The 19,463-nt window shown below is 39.9% G+C and overlaps 1 protein-coding gene across 1 annotated transcript in view; it reads right to left on the minus strand.

The window, feature by feature from the left end:
* Positions 1 to 19,463, minus strand: part of ARFGEF3 (ARFGEF family member 3) — a 133,070-nt gene that overhangs the window by 67,407 nt on the left and 46,200 nt on the right. The window contains exon 5 of the mRNA XM_084890649.1: positions 8,591 to 8,659. Coding sequence (XP_084746775.1) covers positions 8,591 to 8,659 — 69 coding nt within the window. The remainder of the gene's footprint in view (positions 1 to 8,590; positions 8,660 to 19,463) is intronic.

Consider the following 19,463-nt stretch of genomic DNA (forward strand, 5'->3'; position numbering starts at 1 on the left):
TTATGTTATTGAGAAGGCTTCCAGTCCATAGCAGGCTATTGGTAGTTAAATTTTGGGGGAGTCAAAGGTTATACCTGAATTACCTATTGCATGAGTGGGTGGTGCCCCTATCTCCATGTTGTTCAAGGGTCAACTTTAGTTGAAATATGAGGCTCCTAAGCCAAGGTGACTGCACCCACAAGGTGCTCTTATCTTCTGGCTCCTAAGCTGACATCTGAGAGCCAGAGGCTACCCTCAGTACTGGTGTTAGGATACCTAAGAAAGACAAACGCCTGCCATTGACCCGTGTCTGCTCCCTGTCCTATATCCTGCCCAGGGAATATAATGCCAATTGTGGCCTAGTTGTGTCCTGTGAGTCTGTATGTCCAGTGGAACTTGAGCAGGCTCCCTGATGGCTGCAGCATGGAGAAATCCCAATTTTTGGGGGGGTAAAAATCTCTCACTTAAAGATGCTGCTGCTTAATGTCATGACTTTTTAGATTTTGTTGCCTCTAATTTCTCTGAAAGATATAGGAATGGGCATAACAATAAATGCATACTTTAAATTGGTCCACTTTTTTTCTCTCTAATATATGCAATCCTTTCCATTTTCCAATCATATTTAGTCCTACGAAAAGTAAAAGGGATGTAGTATGCCTAAATTATTTTTCTAGGAATAACTCCAAGATTATTTACAGTGAAAATACTAGATGGCAAAGTTAATTTGATGATTAATAACTGAGATGGAAGAGAGACTAAATGTTAACCTTTGTTGCAAATGCTTAAGCTACAATTTTCTGTCAGGCCTCTCTGTAATTGCCTTTTCGGTAAAATTAACTAAGTAAAAGTAAATATTTTCTAACAGTTAAATTTATCTCCGGTTAAACACTTAATATTCCAAATGAGCATTTAAAACTCAAAAGTATATTTGGAAGTTGGCTTGGATTTATTCATATCATGTGAAAAAAGTAAGAGCAAGTTTCAAAATATTTACTTTTCAAATTACCATTTAGGGCACGTTAACTTTATATATATATTTTATTGATTTTTTTACAGAAAAGGAGAGAGATAAAGAGCTAGAAACGTCCATGAGAGAGAAACATCGACCAGCTGCCTCTTGCACACCCCCTACCGGGGATGTGCCTGCAACCAATGTACATGCCCTTGACCGGAATCGAACCTGGGACCTTTCAGTCCGCAGACCAATGCTCTACCACTAAGCCAAACCGGTTTCAGCAGCACGTTAACTTTAAACTCATTTTCTCAGATGATCATGGATTGTAATGTACTAGAAGGTACTATTTATACATGCTTAGGAAAAAAGGTGTTTTAGTCCTGTAAGGCCTTTATTTCTGCATGTGATAAAAGAGTTTAAAAGCCTTGAAAATACATCTAAATGAGTGCACTGGTTCACTTTGATGAAACCGAATTCTCTATAGTGTAATTAGGCACTCTGGTACTATTAATACCTCAGAATTCAAGTTTTCTTTAAATCTTATATTTTCCCACGAAATCTTTACAACTGTTGATCTTCAGGTTGCTAAGCTTAAATTTCAGGAGAAATTTGAAGTCTCAGAAGCATTAAAGATGAAAGAGTAGCTATTTTGAAAGCTGAACTACATACTTTATATCAATATAAACACAATTCTACTGAATACTATGAGCCATACCCACTATAAAACCTTCCTTAAAAAATTATGGCAGTCACTTTAAACCCATGAAAGAAAGCACACACGAGGGCCTGGATTTTAAGTAACACGACCAGCGCTGTATGTAGAAAACATCCCAGATACCAAATGTGCTTCTTCAACTTTCAATGTCACCACTGTTTTTAGTGTTTAGAGCACATGTGTCAAACACAAGGCCCGCGGGCCAAATCCAGCCCGCCAGGCCTTGCAATGTGGCCCGCACCGCGCTGTCATCACTGCACTCCGCTGTCAGTTTATGACATTGTCAGTTTATGACTGTTCAGTAAACCATTTGGCCCGCGATTTAGGCTGGATTTTAGATTTTGGCCCCCTTCTCTGATTGAGTTCGACACCCCTAGTTTAGAGGGTTAGCAGTGGAAATGACTTACTGCAGGAGGCATTTTATTAAGGAAAAAGGTAAGCATGTTTACTCTGCTTTTTTTAAAAAAAGGATTAATCAAAGAAGCTCATTCTACCCACGATGGGATTATAAATATTCAGGTGACCAAAGGGTATCTTTTTAAATGTAAAAATGAGCATGTGTATGATAACTTGCTGTCTTTAGATGCCCAGGACAACTTCTAAAGAAAAGTTCCTTACATTTGCAATAATAATAATAATAATAATAATAATAATAATAATAATAAATTGGTAAAGTGCTAAAATTCACAGAACTGGGGTTTCCATGATAAGCCTGACCACTATATTAAAAGCCAATGAGTTTGCACATTGTGAATGGCTGTTGTTTCTTTCTCTGCTATGGGCAGTGCTAAAACGAGCACATGAACCAGAAAAGCTAAGAGAATACCACGTCCAAATGCAGGCTGAGTTTCTGAGAAAGGGCTCATCAATTTCCTCTTTTTATATCTCCTATGTCACTTCTATGTTCCATGCCCTTTGCCTTCGTAGTGTAGAATTGACATTTAAAAAGCTCAGTTCTGGACCTCTGCCAGAGGCTCAAGGGACCACGTCCAATACCTTGTGAAAAGCCACAGGCCCCTGATCACCAGGGAACGCACGAAGACACAGGGCAGTGAGGAGTTTCATAATGGACATTTTGATCATTTCATGCAATTGTGGACATCCAGGTTTACGGCATGCTAAACACAACTGAGAGCAAAAACAAACTGTTAGTGAAGCAAATTAAACCCCGACAGCAGAAGGAAAAAAAAAACAACACAAAGCTAAGTCTGCAAGCCATATATAGCAATACGAGTTTTATGTCATTGAGTAAGTAGACTGATAAATAACAGTACTAGGTTAAACCCAGGGTGGACTCACTATGATTAAATATGAAGCAGCAGAGTAGAATGTGGCAGATATTCAACACTGGCCAAAGTGATGTTTTTAAAAAAGCTTCCACAATAGAAATGTGTTTAACTTTGCAAAATGCATATGAGCTTCACTGTATTGAATTGTGCATTTACTTTCTCTTTCCTCTCTGAAGGATTAGTGGTGCAGCTTTTGTCAAAACAGTGCATGGTACTGAGTAATAAGTCCCTTAGAGAGAAGAGCTAGCAGGTTTCCAATTGGAAAAATTTTATGGAGATAAAAATAATTTATGGTGATAAAAATAAAAGGATCAGAGATTAAACTGCAAGAAAGTACAACTGTCCTTTATGCAGGGAAGACTATGACTGCTTGTTGATCATGCTGGAAACTAAGAAAATTTTGATTAACACTACATGTCTAAACTCTGTTCTATCACATGGACAAGTCAGTGACCAGGCTGTTTCCAGCTGAATGGCAATAACAAGTAGGTGTGAAACAGGAGCACCTCAATAAATGGGTCCTTTTCGAGGCAAACACACAGGTGCGCACGCGCGCATACACACACACACACACACACACACACACACACACACACGGTGAACTGAAAGTCTGATCACCATGCTTGAGTAAAACCTTTGCTGGTTTTCCTTTTGGATCTCAGTTAAAAGGAAACTCTTTTGGACAACTCTGACTGTTACTTTCCTCTTCCTCTTTCTCATTCTTCTTGGCTTAGCTGCCATGTTCAAATGGATTCAGATACCTCAGCCCAACCATCCCTGCACCTTCCCAGGCAGAGCCTTCTGCTTGGTCTACAAGGATCCACTGAACTCCAGCCTCTGCCCTCAGAGCCAGCCCAAAGGAAGCAGAGAGGAGCTCTGCACTGCTCCGTGTCTCCTAATTCTAAATAACTTCTTCAAGAGCAAGTCAGAGAATTAAAGGCAAGTGTGGAAATTCCTTGCACAAAAAAACTTGTTTGCTCAAAGCCCATCTGGCAGTAAGTTGCCAAAGAACAGAAACCTCAGAGGAGTCAAAACAGAGTACAGAGACTTACCCACAAAGAAAAAAGTGTTTCCAGAAGGAAAAGTGGAGAAAGCAGTCCCTTAAAATGGGAATTGTTTACTCCAATGGCCGCAGCTGGTTTGAGACAATGGCTTGGGCTCCTTTGGCCATTTCTCTTGCCAGGAGGTAGGGTTACTCCCCCCAGCCTTACAAGAACCTAGCAAATAAGATGCTTCAAAGAGAAATAGATAGGTCATCTGTGTCTTATCTGGAGACTATCTGCTCCTTAATTGTAGGATACTTTATTTGAAGTCTATCTCAGAAATAGACTATTGAACATTTCAAGGGTTGTAAGTCAGCTCAATTAAAAACAAATAAACACTTTAATGACAACCAGAATCATTATATTGAAATCTCTGGAGGCAGATCTTGGGCTTCAATGTTTTTGAAGGTCCCTGGGGTAACAAGTGGAACTAAACTACACTCCAAATCCTGTGATGGTAACAATCCTCAGAAAAGATAAACTGTATTTCAATAGGTGAAGATACTCAAGAAAGTGGCATATAACTAATGGTCACTTGAATTCATGGTCACACAAAGAAGGTGAAATTCATCAATACTTCTGCTTCACAGGTAAAAGGACCATAGAGCTTTTATCAAATTAAATGCCTAGGTAAAGGTCTCAGGAGGGTAAGACTCCTAAGAATTTCAGTCAGTTGCCAATATTATTATGGCAAGATCCTACCTCTAAGACGGAGGTTACCTGGAAGCAATACTGCATAGTGGTCAATAGCACATATTTGCATATAAAGAGTCTGGATTTGAATGTCTAGCTAAAGAACCTTAGACAAGCAAATGAAGTTCACTTTCCCTGGGATTCTTTATCTAGCTTGGTTGTGGTAAACATTAAAAGAGAATGTATGTGAAATGCTACTACTGACATGCCCTAAAGGCTCAGCTATTATTAGCAAATATTACTAACCAGTGTTTTGGAATTGAAGGATGGAGAGTTGATAGATAGATGGAAGTGAAAGAAGGTCTTTGAAAAGTAAGAATCTTAAATAAAACAATAATCTTTGAGACAAACTCTGCTTGAACCTGACAGCATGCCACAGAATCAGAGACTAGATGTTTCCAGTGAGTCAATGAGATCGAACCAGAAAATACACATTTATGAACTCAGCTTTCTCACTGAGAAAATGCCATAATGGAGCTTTCAGCAGGCGTGTTTTTCCCAATGAAACATCATTTCTAAATTTGGTGATATTTCTAATTCCTGCTGCTTCGTAGAAAACCCTGTACTGAAAAAATTTCTTTACCACAGTTTAATTAAGCAAGTTAAGTTAGACACACTAACGAAGGTGCTACCTTCCTATTTACATTTTAAATGCTTAACAATCTTTGTAAAGTTTCAGCAGTGCCTTGGGGAAATAGCCTCATTTTCATACTTAAGTACAAATCCCATTTCCTGATCCACAGGTTTCAGGATAAGCACTATCTTTGAGTAATGGTTACCAGAGTATGAAAGAAAAGAATGTCTGGACTCTTTCCCAACATTTCCATAGCTGCTTTAATGGTTTATTTGAAAGCATTTTTATAAATTATTTCCCTAGCTATATCAAACATGACAAGAGAAGAAAACATCACTTTTTTTTCTTTAAGTTAAAGACTTTTTTAAAAAATATATATTTTTATTGACCTCATAGAGGAAGGGAGAGAGAGAGAGAAATTATCATGAATGAGAGAGAATCATTGATTGGCTGCCTCCTGCACGCCCTACACTAGGGATCAAGCCTGCAACCTGGTACTATGCCCTGATAGGAAATAGAACCGTGACTCCTGATTCATAGGTTGACGCTCAACCACTGAGTCACGCCAGCTGTGAAAGTTCAAATATAACCAAGAAAACTTCCTGGAGCTAAATGGTAGTTTTAGGCTGAAATGTCCTGCTTTGAAAATAGAGATGCAGATTTTCAAAGGCTAAGTCAGCAGGTGAAAAGCACTTGAGTGCCTACAAAAATCATTGGGTATCATTAAATCTACAGAGCACTATTATTTTTGTGTGTGTGACAGTATGTCTCTTTGGTAATCCCCCCATTTTGGTGATGAAAAAGCATTTCTTAAATGATTGCTGTAGTGAAAACCAAAAGACTGTAAGCTATTTTGCAAATAAAATTTAAAAAAAAAAACACACCCATAAAATGAAGGCCTTTTAGAAAGAAGTTTATTCCTAGCTCATGTATCTGAAGTAAACAATGATTTCAGATGATCCTACTATTGTCCTTTCTTAAATTAACTATATACTATTCATTTGATAATCTAATATTCACTTACATTTGTAAGTTGCTGCTATCTTTTCCTATAAATAGATCTACTCTATGCTCTTTTTATGCCAGGTTACCTAAATATGGATTGAGTGGGGGCATTTCCCCTCCTTTTTAAAAGCTGACTCTGTGTCTTATTGGTGAAAACACATATTCAGATGGAACAATGGAATAACTCTGTAGCAGATCCAACTGTTAAGGCATTTAGGAAATATGTATGAGCCCAAGTTGAGTAGCTCAGTTGGTTAAAGCATTATCCTGATATGCCAAGGTGGAAGTTCAATCTCTGGTCAGAGCACATACAAGAAGCATAATCTTAAGTATAGTACAATACAGAGACATCTGTAATACTATCAACAATAAAAAATATAAAAAATAAGGTGATAGATGTAAGAATTAGATTTTGTAGTAGCTTTTGATTAAATCAAATATTCTACATAACATGAAATATAAACCTTTTGTAAAGAGGCTATCATTAGATGTTAACATGCCTATTCTCTAGGAGATTTCTTTAAGTTCTATTACAATGCAAAAATAATAAACAGATATCTGAAATAAATAAAACTAATGGGGAATCTAAAATAATCAAATTCTAAAAAACAGAGTAGAGTCGTGCTTGCCAAGAGGGATAAATAGAGAGGAACTACTATTCAATGGGTATAAAGTTTCAGTTATATAAGATGAATAAGTTGTGGAGATCTGCTCTAGATCATTGTGTTCATAGTTAACACTAGAGGCCTGACGCACAAAATTCATGCAAGAGTAGGCCTTCCTTCCCCTGGCTCCTGGGCTGCTGGCACCCACTCCTCTCTGGCGCATGGGACTTGGGCTTCCCTCGCAGCCCCAGCTTCATCCGGAAGGTTGTCCAGTCTAATTAGCACATTATACTTTTATTATTATGGATTACTGTATTGTACTACACTTAAGATTATGTTAAGAGGGCAGATCTCATCCTAAGTGTTCTTACCACATTAGAAAAGAATGAACCTGCCCATAATGAGTACTCTCAAAACTCAGTTTAAAAAAATATTGACAGCTATTCTCTTTCTTTATCTGTATGGAGTAAAACATATAAATGTGTGAAGTAAAAGTGTTCTTTCCAACCATGTAAATACATATTTGAGAACTGATTTATACTGTAGTGAGAGGTCAGCTAATTACCTGCTTCTTTTTATTTTGACTGACTCACAAAAATGTCCGTGTGCTCAAAAATAATTTTCTCCCTTTACTGACATACAATACTGTATAAATCCATAAATCAGCCAATACAAATATTACTCATGACAATGTTACCTAGGTGAGGTGATGGATATGTTAATTAGCTTGTTTGTTGTGATTATACATATATATATATATATATATATATATATATATATATATCTCAAAACACCAAGTTGTACAGCTTAAACATATACCTTTGTCAATTATACCTCAACAATGATGATAAAAATGATGAAAAAAGAAAACATATTCAAAGTGTTTAGCTTCTACCTGGTATACCCAATAAACAGTAATTATTTAAAAACAAAAACCCATGAGTACTAATATGCTTTCTTTTTCTCTGTAATTTAAGAATTCAGAATATCAATGCCTCATTAAGGTCTGAAGGTGTACACTTGCCAAAACATACAAATCTTGAAGATAATCTTTTCGAGAAATGGAAAGAAAATTATTCTAAGCGTATTAAAGTACAGCTCTGGAATAATGAGGTTTATTCCAGAGCTGTACTTTTTTATCCAAAAACCAAAGGTTTATGCCAGACAGTCAAAAAGCCCAGTTTCCTCTAGGGCACACTCATGGGAGCACTGGAAGGTAGTGATTGCTCCAGGCTGCAGTACAGATCAATACAGACAGAAAAGAGAAGGCTTTCCAGTGACAGCTACAAAATAGATTCATCGGGGATTAGGAGACAGGAATGGAATTTAATCAATAAACATCTCTCTAAATCAAATACCTGGTTTCTTAAAAAAGCATCTGAAGAAAAATCAAATGCTTTTCAATTGAGCTTGGGGAAAAACAGACTAAGAATGCATTCTGATTGAGGCACAGTGGGAAGAACCAGTACTGTTATTTCTATGGTTAAAAACTAAATTAAGCCAATCAAAGCATGCAAAGCACCAAGACTTAGGATGATGGACCACCGAGCCTTCTTCTCACAGATCCAATCCTTAGTGGATGTTCCCCAGGGTCATGACCAGAGAAGGCCTTTCCCCACCACTGCTGGGCTCCCTCTGCCCCCGTATGGATGCCAGCTGGGGTGGAGCAGCAGTGAGCAAGCAGCACAAGTGCAAGCAGCACCCGAGGACTGGGGCAGCAGCGGGCACTCACCTCCGCGATCTTCAGCACAGCGCTCCCATTCAGGTCAAACGTCGGGGTGTAAGTTATGCAGAGTAAAACCTTTACCAACCAGGAGGTGAGGGAGAAAGGGAGAGAGAGGGGGTTAAAAATCTAGAAAGTGATTTTTATTCCATACAGCTTTTGTGCAGTCCTGCTGATGACTCCTTTGTTCGTTGCTTTGGTGAATGTGTTGCTGTTGCACTCACCTCTCTTTAATTGGTGGCCATGCACTGTTCAGTAAAGTAATGAATACTTTAAAAAGTAAAGGATGCTGCCCTCACCCCCAGGGAAGGAACACTGCAAGACAAGCCAGAAAAGGCATTCCTCAACAACTCCAGGAAGTCTACCAGTATCTGATAAGGAAACTAAATGGTCAGGCTTAGTGCTAGGCACTGTATGTGAATGACCTAGATTGTTTTTATGGGAATTGTCGTTATGATTGTCTTTATTTTACTGATAAGGAAACTGATGCCCAGAACAACTTGAATAAGATGCCCAAGATTACTCAGGTAACAAGTTATGGAGCTGAGATTTGAAACCAAGGAATCTGACACTCCATGCCCTGAATCCCTTGGCAATACTGTCTCTACTTCTTCCTAGATCCAAGCATCACTCAAATTTTCTGCTCCTGTCCCCCTCCGATCCACATGGGATTAGAAATTCCTGTATGCTCACTTTTCTCTTCCCTCCAGTAATTTCCCTCAGAAGGCTGCCTGGGATTTACTTATTAGCCCCATGTTCCCCTTATTCTCCAACACATAGACAGAGTCGATGACATTTGCAAGATCTTTAGTGACCATTAAAAATCTCACTCTCTACTTGTAGAGCTATTAGAGAACAGATCCATGAAAGCCTGTGGCATTTTAAGAATTGCTTCTAATTTTGGAGATAGGACGCCAGACTTTCCCCTGTCCATTTGACTCCTGACGCTGCAACTTTGCTAGCTGGTAGCCTCAGACATAAAAGTGCTGGTGTCTGCTCCTTGCTCCCAGACACAACAGCCAGGCCCTGCCTGCACCTTGTCAGCAGCAGCCTCCTGAGGATGCTGCCCAGTTCATGGGAGAGCACTGAAGCCTGGCACCGCATACCGCGTACTGCATACACACCTCAGCAGCACACTAAAAACACAACTGTCAGGACAAGGACTTTCCCAGTCTCTCATTCTGAGTCACCAGCCAGGCCAGCCCTAGATGCAGTCCCTGCTTCGGAGAAAGCAAATACACGTGCAGTTTCAAAAGGAAAAGGGTATTTTTGCCAATTTTAGTCACAAGGTTAGGTAAGTTCACTATGGGTCTGCTCCTCAGTCTTTTAATCTTTAAGATGCCAGATACCCAAGCGTCCACTCCTGATAAAAACCCTCTCAATGCTATGCCAGCTGGAAGAGAGGGATAACGGAGCAGCTGCTTTATGGCCTCGTGGAAGAAGGCTTTATTTAATTAAGGACTGTCTTTGCGGGGCTGGTGATTGGTGTGCCAGAAAGCTGTGGGCAACAGTCACCAGGATCTCTCTGGCCGGTGAGAGGACACATCTAATACCTCTGATTTGGGCATCACTTGGTCTGAAACCCGCCTGTCCTGGGCTCCTCCTATGCTTGTTCCTCATGTCACTAGTGTAGTTAGTTCTTTCAGGTCTCGATTCAACCTCTACAGCACCTCCGTTCATTTACTTGAGAGCACGTACCAGTCTCATATGTGAAGGATGCATTTACTTATTTATGATCTTCCCATTAGACTATTACATCCACTGAGCGCCAGAAAGGCCCTCAGGCTTTCTCAGACGATGCTTTCTTACTTCATCTTTCTGCCACTTTGAACAGCTTCCTTTTCTTAGTCCCCCCTCCCCCGCCCCCCATGGTTACGGCAGGGGGTAGGAAGGTATGAGAAATGGATGGCTGCTGGAGTTGGTGGTCTGTGAAGGTGGAGAGGTGAGTACAGGTCTACATGGGCCTTGGTGTTTTAGGCATTCATGATAAAGACTGACAACTGGCCACTCTTTATATTGGGAACATAATGATGGTTACCACAGTTTCTTATAAGACTGGTGATCGACATTCTGCCTTCCACCCTGTGCACATTCATACTAAGCACACAAAGGCAAGTTTGAAAAGAAATGTTCAAAAACCCAACCCAGCTCTCTGTGACCAAGGGCTGCGTGTCGGCGGCAGTGGCTGGAGGCAGTGGGAGCCGTGCCTCTGAGTTTCTGTGAAGGGTGCGGAGGTGGCAGATTTGGAAATCAAGAGTCTCAGGGGAACAGGGGGGGCCCAGGGAAGCCAGGGGATGCACAGGGAGGCCTCACAGCCGGGTCTGCAGCAGACAGGCTCCCTGTGCCCACCCGCCGCTGGTTTTACTCAAAACATCTTTGAAGAAAGGTTTTCCCCACCTGATGCCTGGCCACCAATACCAAAAGGCTCACTGAGCCAAACACAAAAACTAAGCACAACAGACAAGAACGAAAGGAGAGGGAAGCACAGTAAGGAAGCCAGCTCCTTAAACTCGCACACCGTTTGTTGTGTTGGGAGCACAGCAGGCTTTAATTATAGCTCTGACAGTGCCCTGGTCCCCCGTGGCTCACAAGATATATACAGGACACCCGTGTCTAGCAAGGATGGTGAGGCAGACAGAAATGACTCACCCAAAAAAAGTGCTAAGTGGAGGAACAGTTGATGTGCCCAATGCCTAGCAAGCATTAATTCACCAAATTAAAATACATAGTGAGTGAAAGGAAACTCGGAGCCACAGAAAATTAATTTAAAGTGCCTGACTTCCACTGCATAATGAGAGAGCAAGATTTTTAAATTCACATTCTGAGCATGTTGGCCTCGAGGAAAACAGGAACATCTAAATATCGAGGGCAACTCCATTAAAAACACAGCCCTCACGGGGTCACGGAAGCATACTGACTACATTATCACTGAACAACAGGAACTTGAATGATAGATAGGCAGCGTCTTGCATTCTAGCTGGATGGCACTGCCTCTATAAATGATCTAAGAGGATAGGAAAAAAGGCTTAAACCCTGGCTGGTATGAGTTAGTGGTTACAGCATCGGCCTTTGCACCAAAGGGTCGTGGGTTCAATTCCTATCAAGGGCACAGACCTGGTCTGAGGGCGTGCGTGCAGGAGGCAACCAATCAATGTCTCTCTCTCACATTAAGGTCTCTCTCTCTCTCTCTCTCTCTCTCTCTCTCTCTCTCTCTTTCTCTCTCTCTCTTCCCTCCCCCACCCTCTTTCCCTCTCTCCATCCCCTCTACTCTCCCTCCCTCTCTCTCTAAAAATCAATGATAAAATATTCTCAGGTGAGGATTTAAATAAAGAAAAGCTCAGTCTTCCATGAAAAGGGGAAAATCATTACAAAGGCTATAAAATTCCCAATCAACTCTGCAATTTAAAATGTGTACAGAAACTCCAGATTTAAAAAAAAAAAAATAGCCTGGAAAGAGGAAAACAAAGCTGATCTATTTTAAGAACTGGCACAAGTGAAAAGGATCTGGCAATTCAGAGCTGCCCAAGAGAAGCTGTAAAATGCTTCATTTAAGTGAAAAGGTATTCATGCATAGGAAAGAAACATACTATACAGAGGGCTCCATATCCAAGGTTTCAGACATCTACTAGGGCCTTGACACGTATCTCCCACGTACACGTGGTGGTGGGGACCACTGCATATATTCACTCTGACGGTCAGAAGACAACATAACTGGAGGAGAGACTTTGCACATGAGATGACATTTGAGCAAAGCACTGATGCAGGAGAGAAAAGGGAGAGAGTTATGTACCAAGCAGAGGAAATGTCAAAAAGGGCATGGAAGTATGAAGGTAGAGGCTAGAGATGGTGCTAGAAAGTAGGTTGGAACCTTATTGTACTTCAGTTTTAAATGCCCTATGTTAAATGTCCTGCATGTATTAAATATTTTAGGTTTGGTCAGGCCAACAAATCACATCGAAAACTGATTGTACTAAGGCAAATAGGAAATTGAAGTGATAAAGCAGACACTTAATAAGATGCCAGTGAAGTTAAAGACAGATTACAGTCATCCCAATGGCTATGGATTGACTGGGGTGCATTTGGCAAAGGGATGCAGGCAATTCCCAATGTAGAAGGCGAACGTCTCTGTATTTATTAACACCCGGGTATCATCCTACCACTGTTCTCCCCACAGACTCCCTCATGTTTGATCAGTCTGCTAACATCTCTTCTGCTTCCTCCATTCCCAGAGCTTTATATGAGATATTAATAAAGTAACACATTTTGAAGAACAGTGATGTCCCTTGTTCAAAATAGTTAACGCAGGCAATACTGCTACAGATGTGACAGTCACAGAACTGGCAGAAAATGTAAAAGGCTTTTTTTCTACAGAACTTATTTGGAGCCGTTTAGATATAACTTAAATCTGTGTGTCCTCTTCACCCCCATTAGATTCATAAGCTTCTTAGTGGTAAGGCCTGACTTCCTGATGCCCACCTTTTGACAGCACCTTGCCAGGCCCTGGGAGGCATGGTGAGTCCTGGCCCAGGCTCAGTCCCTCCTATGTACTTGTCCATAGGAGAATCAACCTCAGAGAGCGTCAGTGGTCAGTGAGACTGCGCACCTATGTGCTTAATCATTGTTGGAAAATGTGTAGACAGTGTGATCAGTGTGATAAGACAGCCCTGCTGTATAGAAGAAAACTGTCCTGGGAATCTTAATGTCACATCCAGGTGGTATAAATGGCTAAAGGCAATGTTTGCAACCATGCACTGAAGTGTCAGGTGCCCTGGTGAGGGCAACCGGAATTCAGTGAGCCTCCTTTCACATGGCTAACCATCTGGCAGGACCTCACTCTGGAGAGTGACAAACCACCTCTGCTCACCAGAGGGCATCTCCCATGAGACTTATGGAACATTCTCTCTGCCTGACATCTGTTCTGCTCTGAACCTGTCTTTGGCACTTAACATAGCAAACGGTGACCTGCCTAAGATTTATGTTTCAAAGACCTCGTTTCTGCTAAAGGCTCGTTTCCAGAGATGGCAACTGCATGTCTACTTTATGTCTACCCATGTGCTGCATCCTTCGGGCTCCCCTTCATTTATGCAAAAATACTTATTGGGGTGTTACCAGGGGTCAGATCTAGCATGAGGTGTTGGGCATACAGTGAGCAAAAAAAGACACCCTGATCCCTGATCTTGCAGGGCTAACGTCTGTCTTTGAAGACAGTCATGAGATAAGGAATTATAATAAGTTGCTATGAGCATTATGATCGGAAAAATACACTGTATTCTGGGAAAGCTTATCAGGGTCCAACACATAGCACACCAGTTGCAATGCAGTCTTTACCTTTTCAGGAAAGTCCAAATTTAATATGTTGTAACATATAATTAACAAATTAAACTCGGGGAAATAGTCAAAAAGCAAGTTGATTTGGGGGAGACAACCTACCCGAAGGCACATTGAGGACATGGGGGCACATGAATGAGCAAGGAATTCCTCTTTTCCTCTTTCTTAAACCATTAAAATAATTTTTATTCATGTATGAGTGCTTCTTGAAGTGATTGTAGTTTCATTTTTCCAAACACCAAATGATATTTGTAAGTCAAACCAAACAAAATATCTACCAGAGCTCAAAAGGGTATCTAAGAAGCAGAGTCCAGCCCACAGAAGGTCATCTTTCCTGGAGCAAGGAGGGAGCAGACTCTCTTGAAATCCTCAGTGCCAGGTGCACTTCAGACCCCAGCTCTAGTTGTGGCTGATGCTTTAGCTTTGCTACTTAATGCATATCCCCTTCTGCTCCCTGATGTGTAATGGCTGGAAACTTCCTCAAATGGAAAGTAATCCCATAATTCCTTCTCTTTAGAAACATTCTGGTTCTTTCTTTCTTGGTCAAATTCAGCAGAAACTGAAGCAGAAAATTCAGTGACACCACCTGCCTTTCTCTAGGAGGTATATATCATTTACAGTTTACAGCTTAGAACATTAAAGCACAGAAAAATTAAAAAAAAAAAAAACTTCCCTATGCTCACCAAGCATTCTAGCTCCAGAAGCTCTGTTTTTACCACTCTGCTACTGAATATTTTGAAAAGCAGGAAAAATAACAAGAAGTTCTACAACGACAGAGTGCAATGATTGTTTGTTAGGACAGTTACATCATGCCATTCTGCTACTCTAGCAGACACACTTGGCTACTTAAAGGTTTCTCAGTTAATTCCTATCGAAACGTGTTTCTTTCTCATTACATTTCATTTGTTTTTTCAGAAGCCGTACTACTCACACTGACCTTGCAATTAACTCAAACACAAGTCTAGAAAGTTTTCTTCTCCACCTATCCAATAACACACATCCAAAGACCAGATTAACTCCTAGGGTTGCCACAAGGCCTCTCCAGAAATATTTAAATGGTTGGAAAAGCTATTCTGCTAACAACAACTGTGTAAGACCAGTCAAGTAACTGAGCCATTCCAACTTCAATTTTCCAATAAAAAGAAGGATCTAATGATGTGTGAGGTTACTTCAATTCTAAAGTCCAAATCCATGTTATTCTTTCTCAGTTTTGTACTCACACAGATATTTATCTATAATCACAACTTGAGTTTTTGTTCCTGTTTATCCTGGTGGCCACTGAAAACTACCACATGTGTTTCCTTCTCCTTTCCATTAGTCAATAACTGAAGTAACAAGCAACTAGTAAGCCATATGCCAGATGCTCTGCCAGGCACCAAAAGGATGCAAACAATATTGAGAGCACGTAATTAGTTTTCACTAGTACCTAGTGAAATTTTGTAGTCATGCCAGAATCAAGAGTTTAGGGCTAACTAGTTGGAGAGATTATATTGTGACGTTCCCCCTGAATAGGCCACAGTAGTCCACTAGGTCTCAGCTAACCTCACACCTCTCTGAATGCATTAAAATTCTTTTCTGCTGAGAAAAATACAGTAAAAAAAAAAATGGACAGGGAGATGGCAGAGGAGATGTGTCAGCTGCCTATTGCTGTAGGAAAATAAAACAGACTGCAATTCTCATATGATAAGGGATTGTGGCAGACCACCAGTTCTCTCTCAGCACTATCCTCTTTTTTTTTGAAGAACAGAACTCTGGGCACATGCTGCCCAAAATAAAGACTACGCTTCCCAGCCTTCCTTACAAGTGAGTGTTGCCATATGACCAAGTCTGGCCAATGGGAAGTGAGCAGAAATGTCCCGCCTATGCTTCCTTTTGCCAGTTGGCTAGAATGTGGGCATGAATACCAATACTGAGGAGGGATTGGGCCTTCATGGACAATGAGGTGGGGAAACAAAGTCCAAGAAACAATCATTTCCGATAATGTGGTTCGGCCACTACTAACCTAAATTTATGCAAAAGAAAAATAAACTTCTGCCTTGTTTCAGAGGAAATAAATCTTAATTAATACAGTAATTCTTCCTTCACTTTCTCCAATCCCAGTCTTCTTGCTTGATTCTTTCTAATACTTTAGGTCTATTTGCTTTAAACATTACATCTTAAGAATAGACTTCTCTGTTCTTCTCATCTGCCTACCCTCAGACCTTATAATAAATACACTTTTAGTTTTCCTAGATTTTTCATTCATTGTATTTATCACAGTTTATGTGTATTTATGTATTTCATTGATTTCTTTATCACTGGCCTTAAGACAAAGACTCTGTTTTTGTTTCATTCTAGGTTCATTTTCATTGCCAGGGATTATCTGTGCCTAGCACGGAGGAAGCAATAGATATTTGTAGACAACAGGATTGAGAAAATTGGAGGATCTCCTCTGCTCTACTAGGAACCCTAACACACCCACAGTAAATATAGAAGGCCTCTGCATCTCTGCTTGCTTAACAAAAACCATGGGGGAAAGTTTTAAAACACTTAGAGTTATTCGCAAATATATTCAAGTGGTATGGCACTTGGAAATAGTGGTGCATAAAAGAAAAAATAGATAATGTGAAAATACCTTTATCTCAAAAAGTAATGCATAAACTACTTAAAATCACATTTCTCAGTTTTCAATATTTTCTTCTTACTTTTTCATATATTTTTATTATCTCTAATGCAGTCACACTAAGGGGTAGAGAAGCTTGGTGGGGAAAGCAGTACAAATTTTATCAATATGTATACAAAGTGGAAAAAATTATTTTCAATTTTCGGAGCAGGAAGAGGGAGGGCTGTTGGGGAACCATTTTGTTAGCAAAACCACCTATTTTAGTTACTTGTGCACTAACCAAATAATGTGTTTATAATCATGGCAGACCAACCTCTAACAATTGCACATTCAAAATTAAATATTTTTCATCAAATAGTGGATTGTTCCTTAATACTAGGGATTGCTGCAAAGCTTTAACGTGTATCAATAGACTTAGCTGTAGACTAAGAAGGGATTCCTCCTTGTTATGAGAAGGCAAGACAATTTAGTCATTTTTCACCCTCAAACTTTGCCAATGATCATTCCTCCCCTAAGACACTCTAGAAGACCAAATGCTCAGAGTTAAGAGGCAAAAATATGAGACTCTGCCATTAAAATATTATTGAGAAGGGATGTAGAAATGGTCATTCTATTTGGACCATTTCTTTTTTTTTTTTTTTTTTTGGTTTTGCAGCCAAATCACTTTTATTTATTTTTTTTTCAGCTGTTCTTTTTTTTTTTTATTATTGATTTTTTTTTTGCCCCCCTCCCTCCCTCCCTCCCGTACATACCCTCCCTCCCCAGAGTTTTATGTCCATTGGTTGTACTTATATGGATGTACACAAGTCCTTCGGTTGATCTATTATCTCCCCTAGATCTTCCTCCCCTCTCCACTGTAATTTGACACTCTGTCTGTTGTTTTACTGTCTCTATATCTGTCTCTTGGTTCATCAATTTATAATGTTCTTTATCATCCACAAATGAGTGAGGTCATGTGGTGTTTCTCTTTCATTGACTGGCTTATTTCACTCAGCATGATGTTCTCCAATTCCATCCAGGTTGCTGCAAATGATGAGAATTCCTTCTTTTTTATGGCAGCATAGTATTCCATTGTGTAGATGTACCATAGTTTTTGGATCCAATCATCTGCTGACGGGCACCTAGGCTGTTTCCAAATTCTGGCTATTGTAGATTGTGCTGCTATGAACATAGGGGTGCATATATCCTTTCTGATTGGTGTTTCTAGTTTCTTGGGATATATTCCTAGAAGTGGGATTACTGGGTCAAATGGGAGTTCCATTTTCAGTTTTTTGAGGAAACTCCACACTGCAAAGCTGGTATTTAATTTAAAAGCACTTTCTCCTCTCCACTGTAAGACCAGAGTTCTACATGGATACCCTAAAGCTTAGGTCTACCAGTTCTACAGATAGTAAGCTTTTTTTCCTTTGTATTTTCTGTAGACATCTGGTTGGCTTTGGTACAAAATATGAAAACATGTCAACATTTTCTTTCCCTTCCGCTAATTTATAATCTTAATATCTCACTTTCTCTCCCTCCCACTCCCTCTCATCTTCTCCTCCTCCTCCTCCTCCTTCTCCTCCTCCTCCTTCTCCTCCTCCTCCTCCTCCCCCTCCCCCTCCCCCTTCCCCTTCCCCTCTTCTCTTCTCTTCTCTTCCTCTTCTCTCTCTCTCTCTCTCTCTCTCTCTCTCTCTCTCTCTCTCTCTCTCTCTCTCTCTCTCTCTCTCTCTCCACACACACACACACACACACACACACACACACACCAGACCTATCAACTAATTTGGTGGGAAAATTACTTCGATTCTTTCTTCATATTTGAATCTAGCTAATTGAACTAGTAAATAAATAGAATGTTATAATGTCATGGGAGGGTACAGAAAACACTTCAAATCACTCTAGCTTTGCCCCTTGTTAGCCTGTGATGTAACTTTCCTATTCAATCAACTTTAAAATGTTTTTCAGATAGAGTAAGAAGGCAATGTAACCCACTCTTTATGAACATAGACTTGACCTCAGGTTGAATTACAGTTCAAGTACTGGCTCCATCATTTAATTAGGTGTGTGATCTAGTATGAATGTCAAGTACTTAGCAGAGTTTCTGATGCATAATAAATGTCATTTCTCCTTTGAAAACTGTAAAGCCTTCCATCAATATTCATTTCTATTACCCAAAGATGCATATAAAATAAGATGTCCAATAACAGAACATTCATCATGCTTTCTCAGTTTCCCATATCATAACCTGCCTTATCTACAAAGCTGGCCTGCCCTACCCAAAGAGCATGCTCTCATCTCATCTTCTTTTCAAAAAGAAGGGGGAAAAAGTCCCAACAGATCTAGTATCTGACCTAGCAATTCCACTTTTGAGTATTTATCCAAAGATAATGAAAACACTAATTTGAAAAGATCTCTGCACTCCTATGTTCACTGTAGCATTAGTTACAATAGCCAAGATATGGAAACAACCTAGGTGTCCACTGGTAGACGAATAGATCAAGATGTGGTTTCTATACACTCAATAGAATATTACACAGCCAGAAAAAAGAACGAACTCTTGCCATGTGCAACAACATGGATGGACCCAGAGTGTATTATGCTAAGTGAAATAAATCAGACAGATAAAGACAAATACTGTATGATTTTACTTATATATGGAATCAAAATAAACAAAAAAAGAAAACAAAACAAAAACAGTCTCATAGAAACACAGGTTGCCATAGGGAAGGAAGTGGAAAAATAGGTGAAAAAGGTGAAAGGGAATATAGTCAATAATATGGTGATTAGTTTACAGGGTGACAGATGAGTACTAGAATTAGTGGGGAGATCACCTTGTAAGGTATAAAAATGTCTAATCACTATGTTGTGCGCCTGAAACTAAGATAACTCACATAGTATTGTGTACCATCTATGGTTAAATAAAAAATACATTTTCCCCAATTCTAATGTTGAACTAGTTAAAAATAATAGCAT

The sequence above is a fragment of the Pipistrellus hanaki genome (genome assembly GCF_964339955.1).
Source record: "Pipistrellus hanaki genome assembly, chromosome: 7".
Taxonomy (NCBI): Eukaryota; Metazoa; Chordata; class Mammalia; order Chiroptera; family Vespertilionidae; genus Pipistrellus; species Pipistrellus hanaki.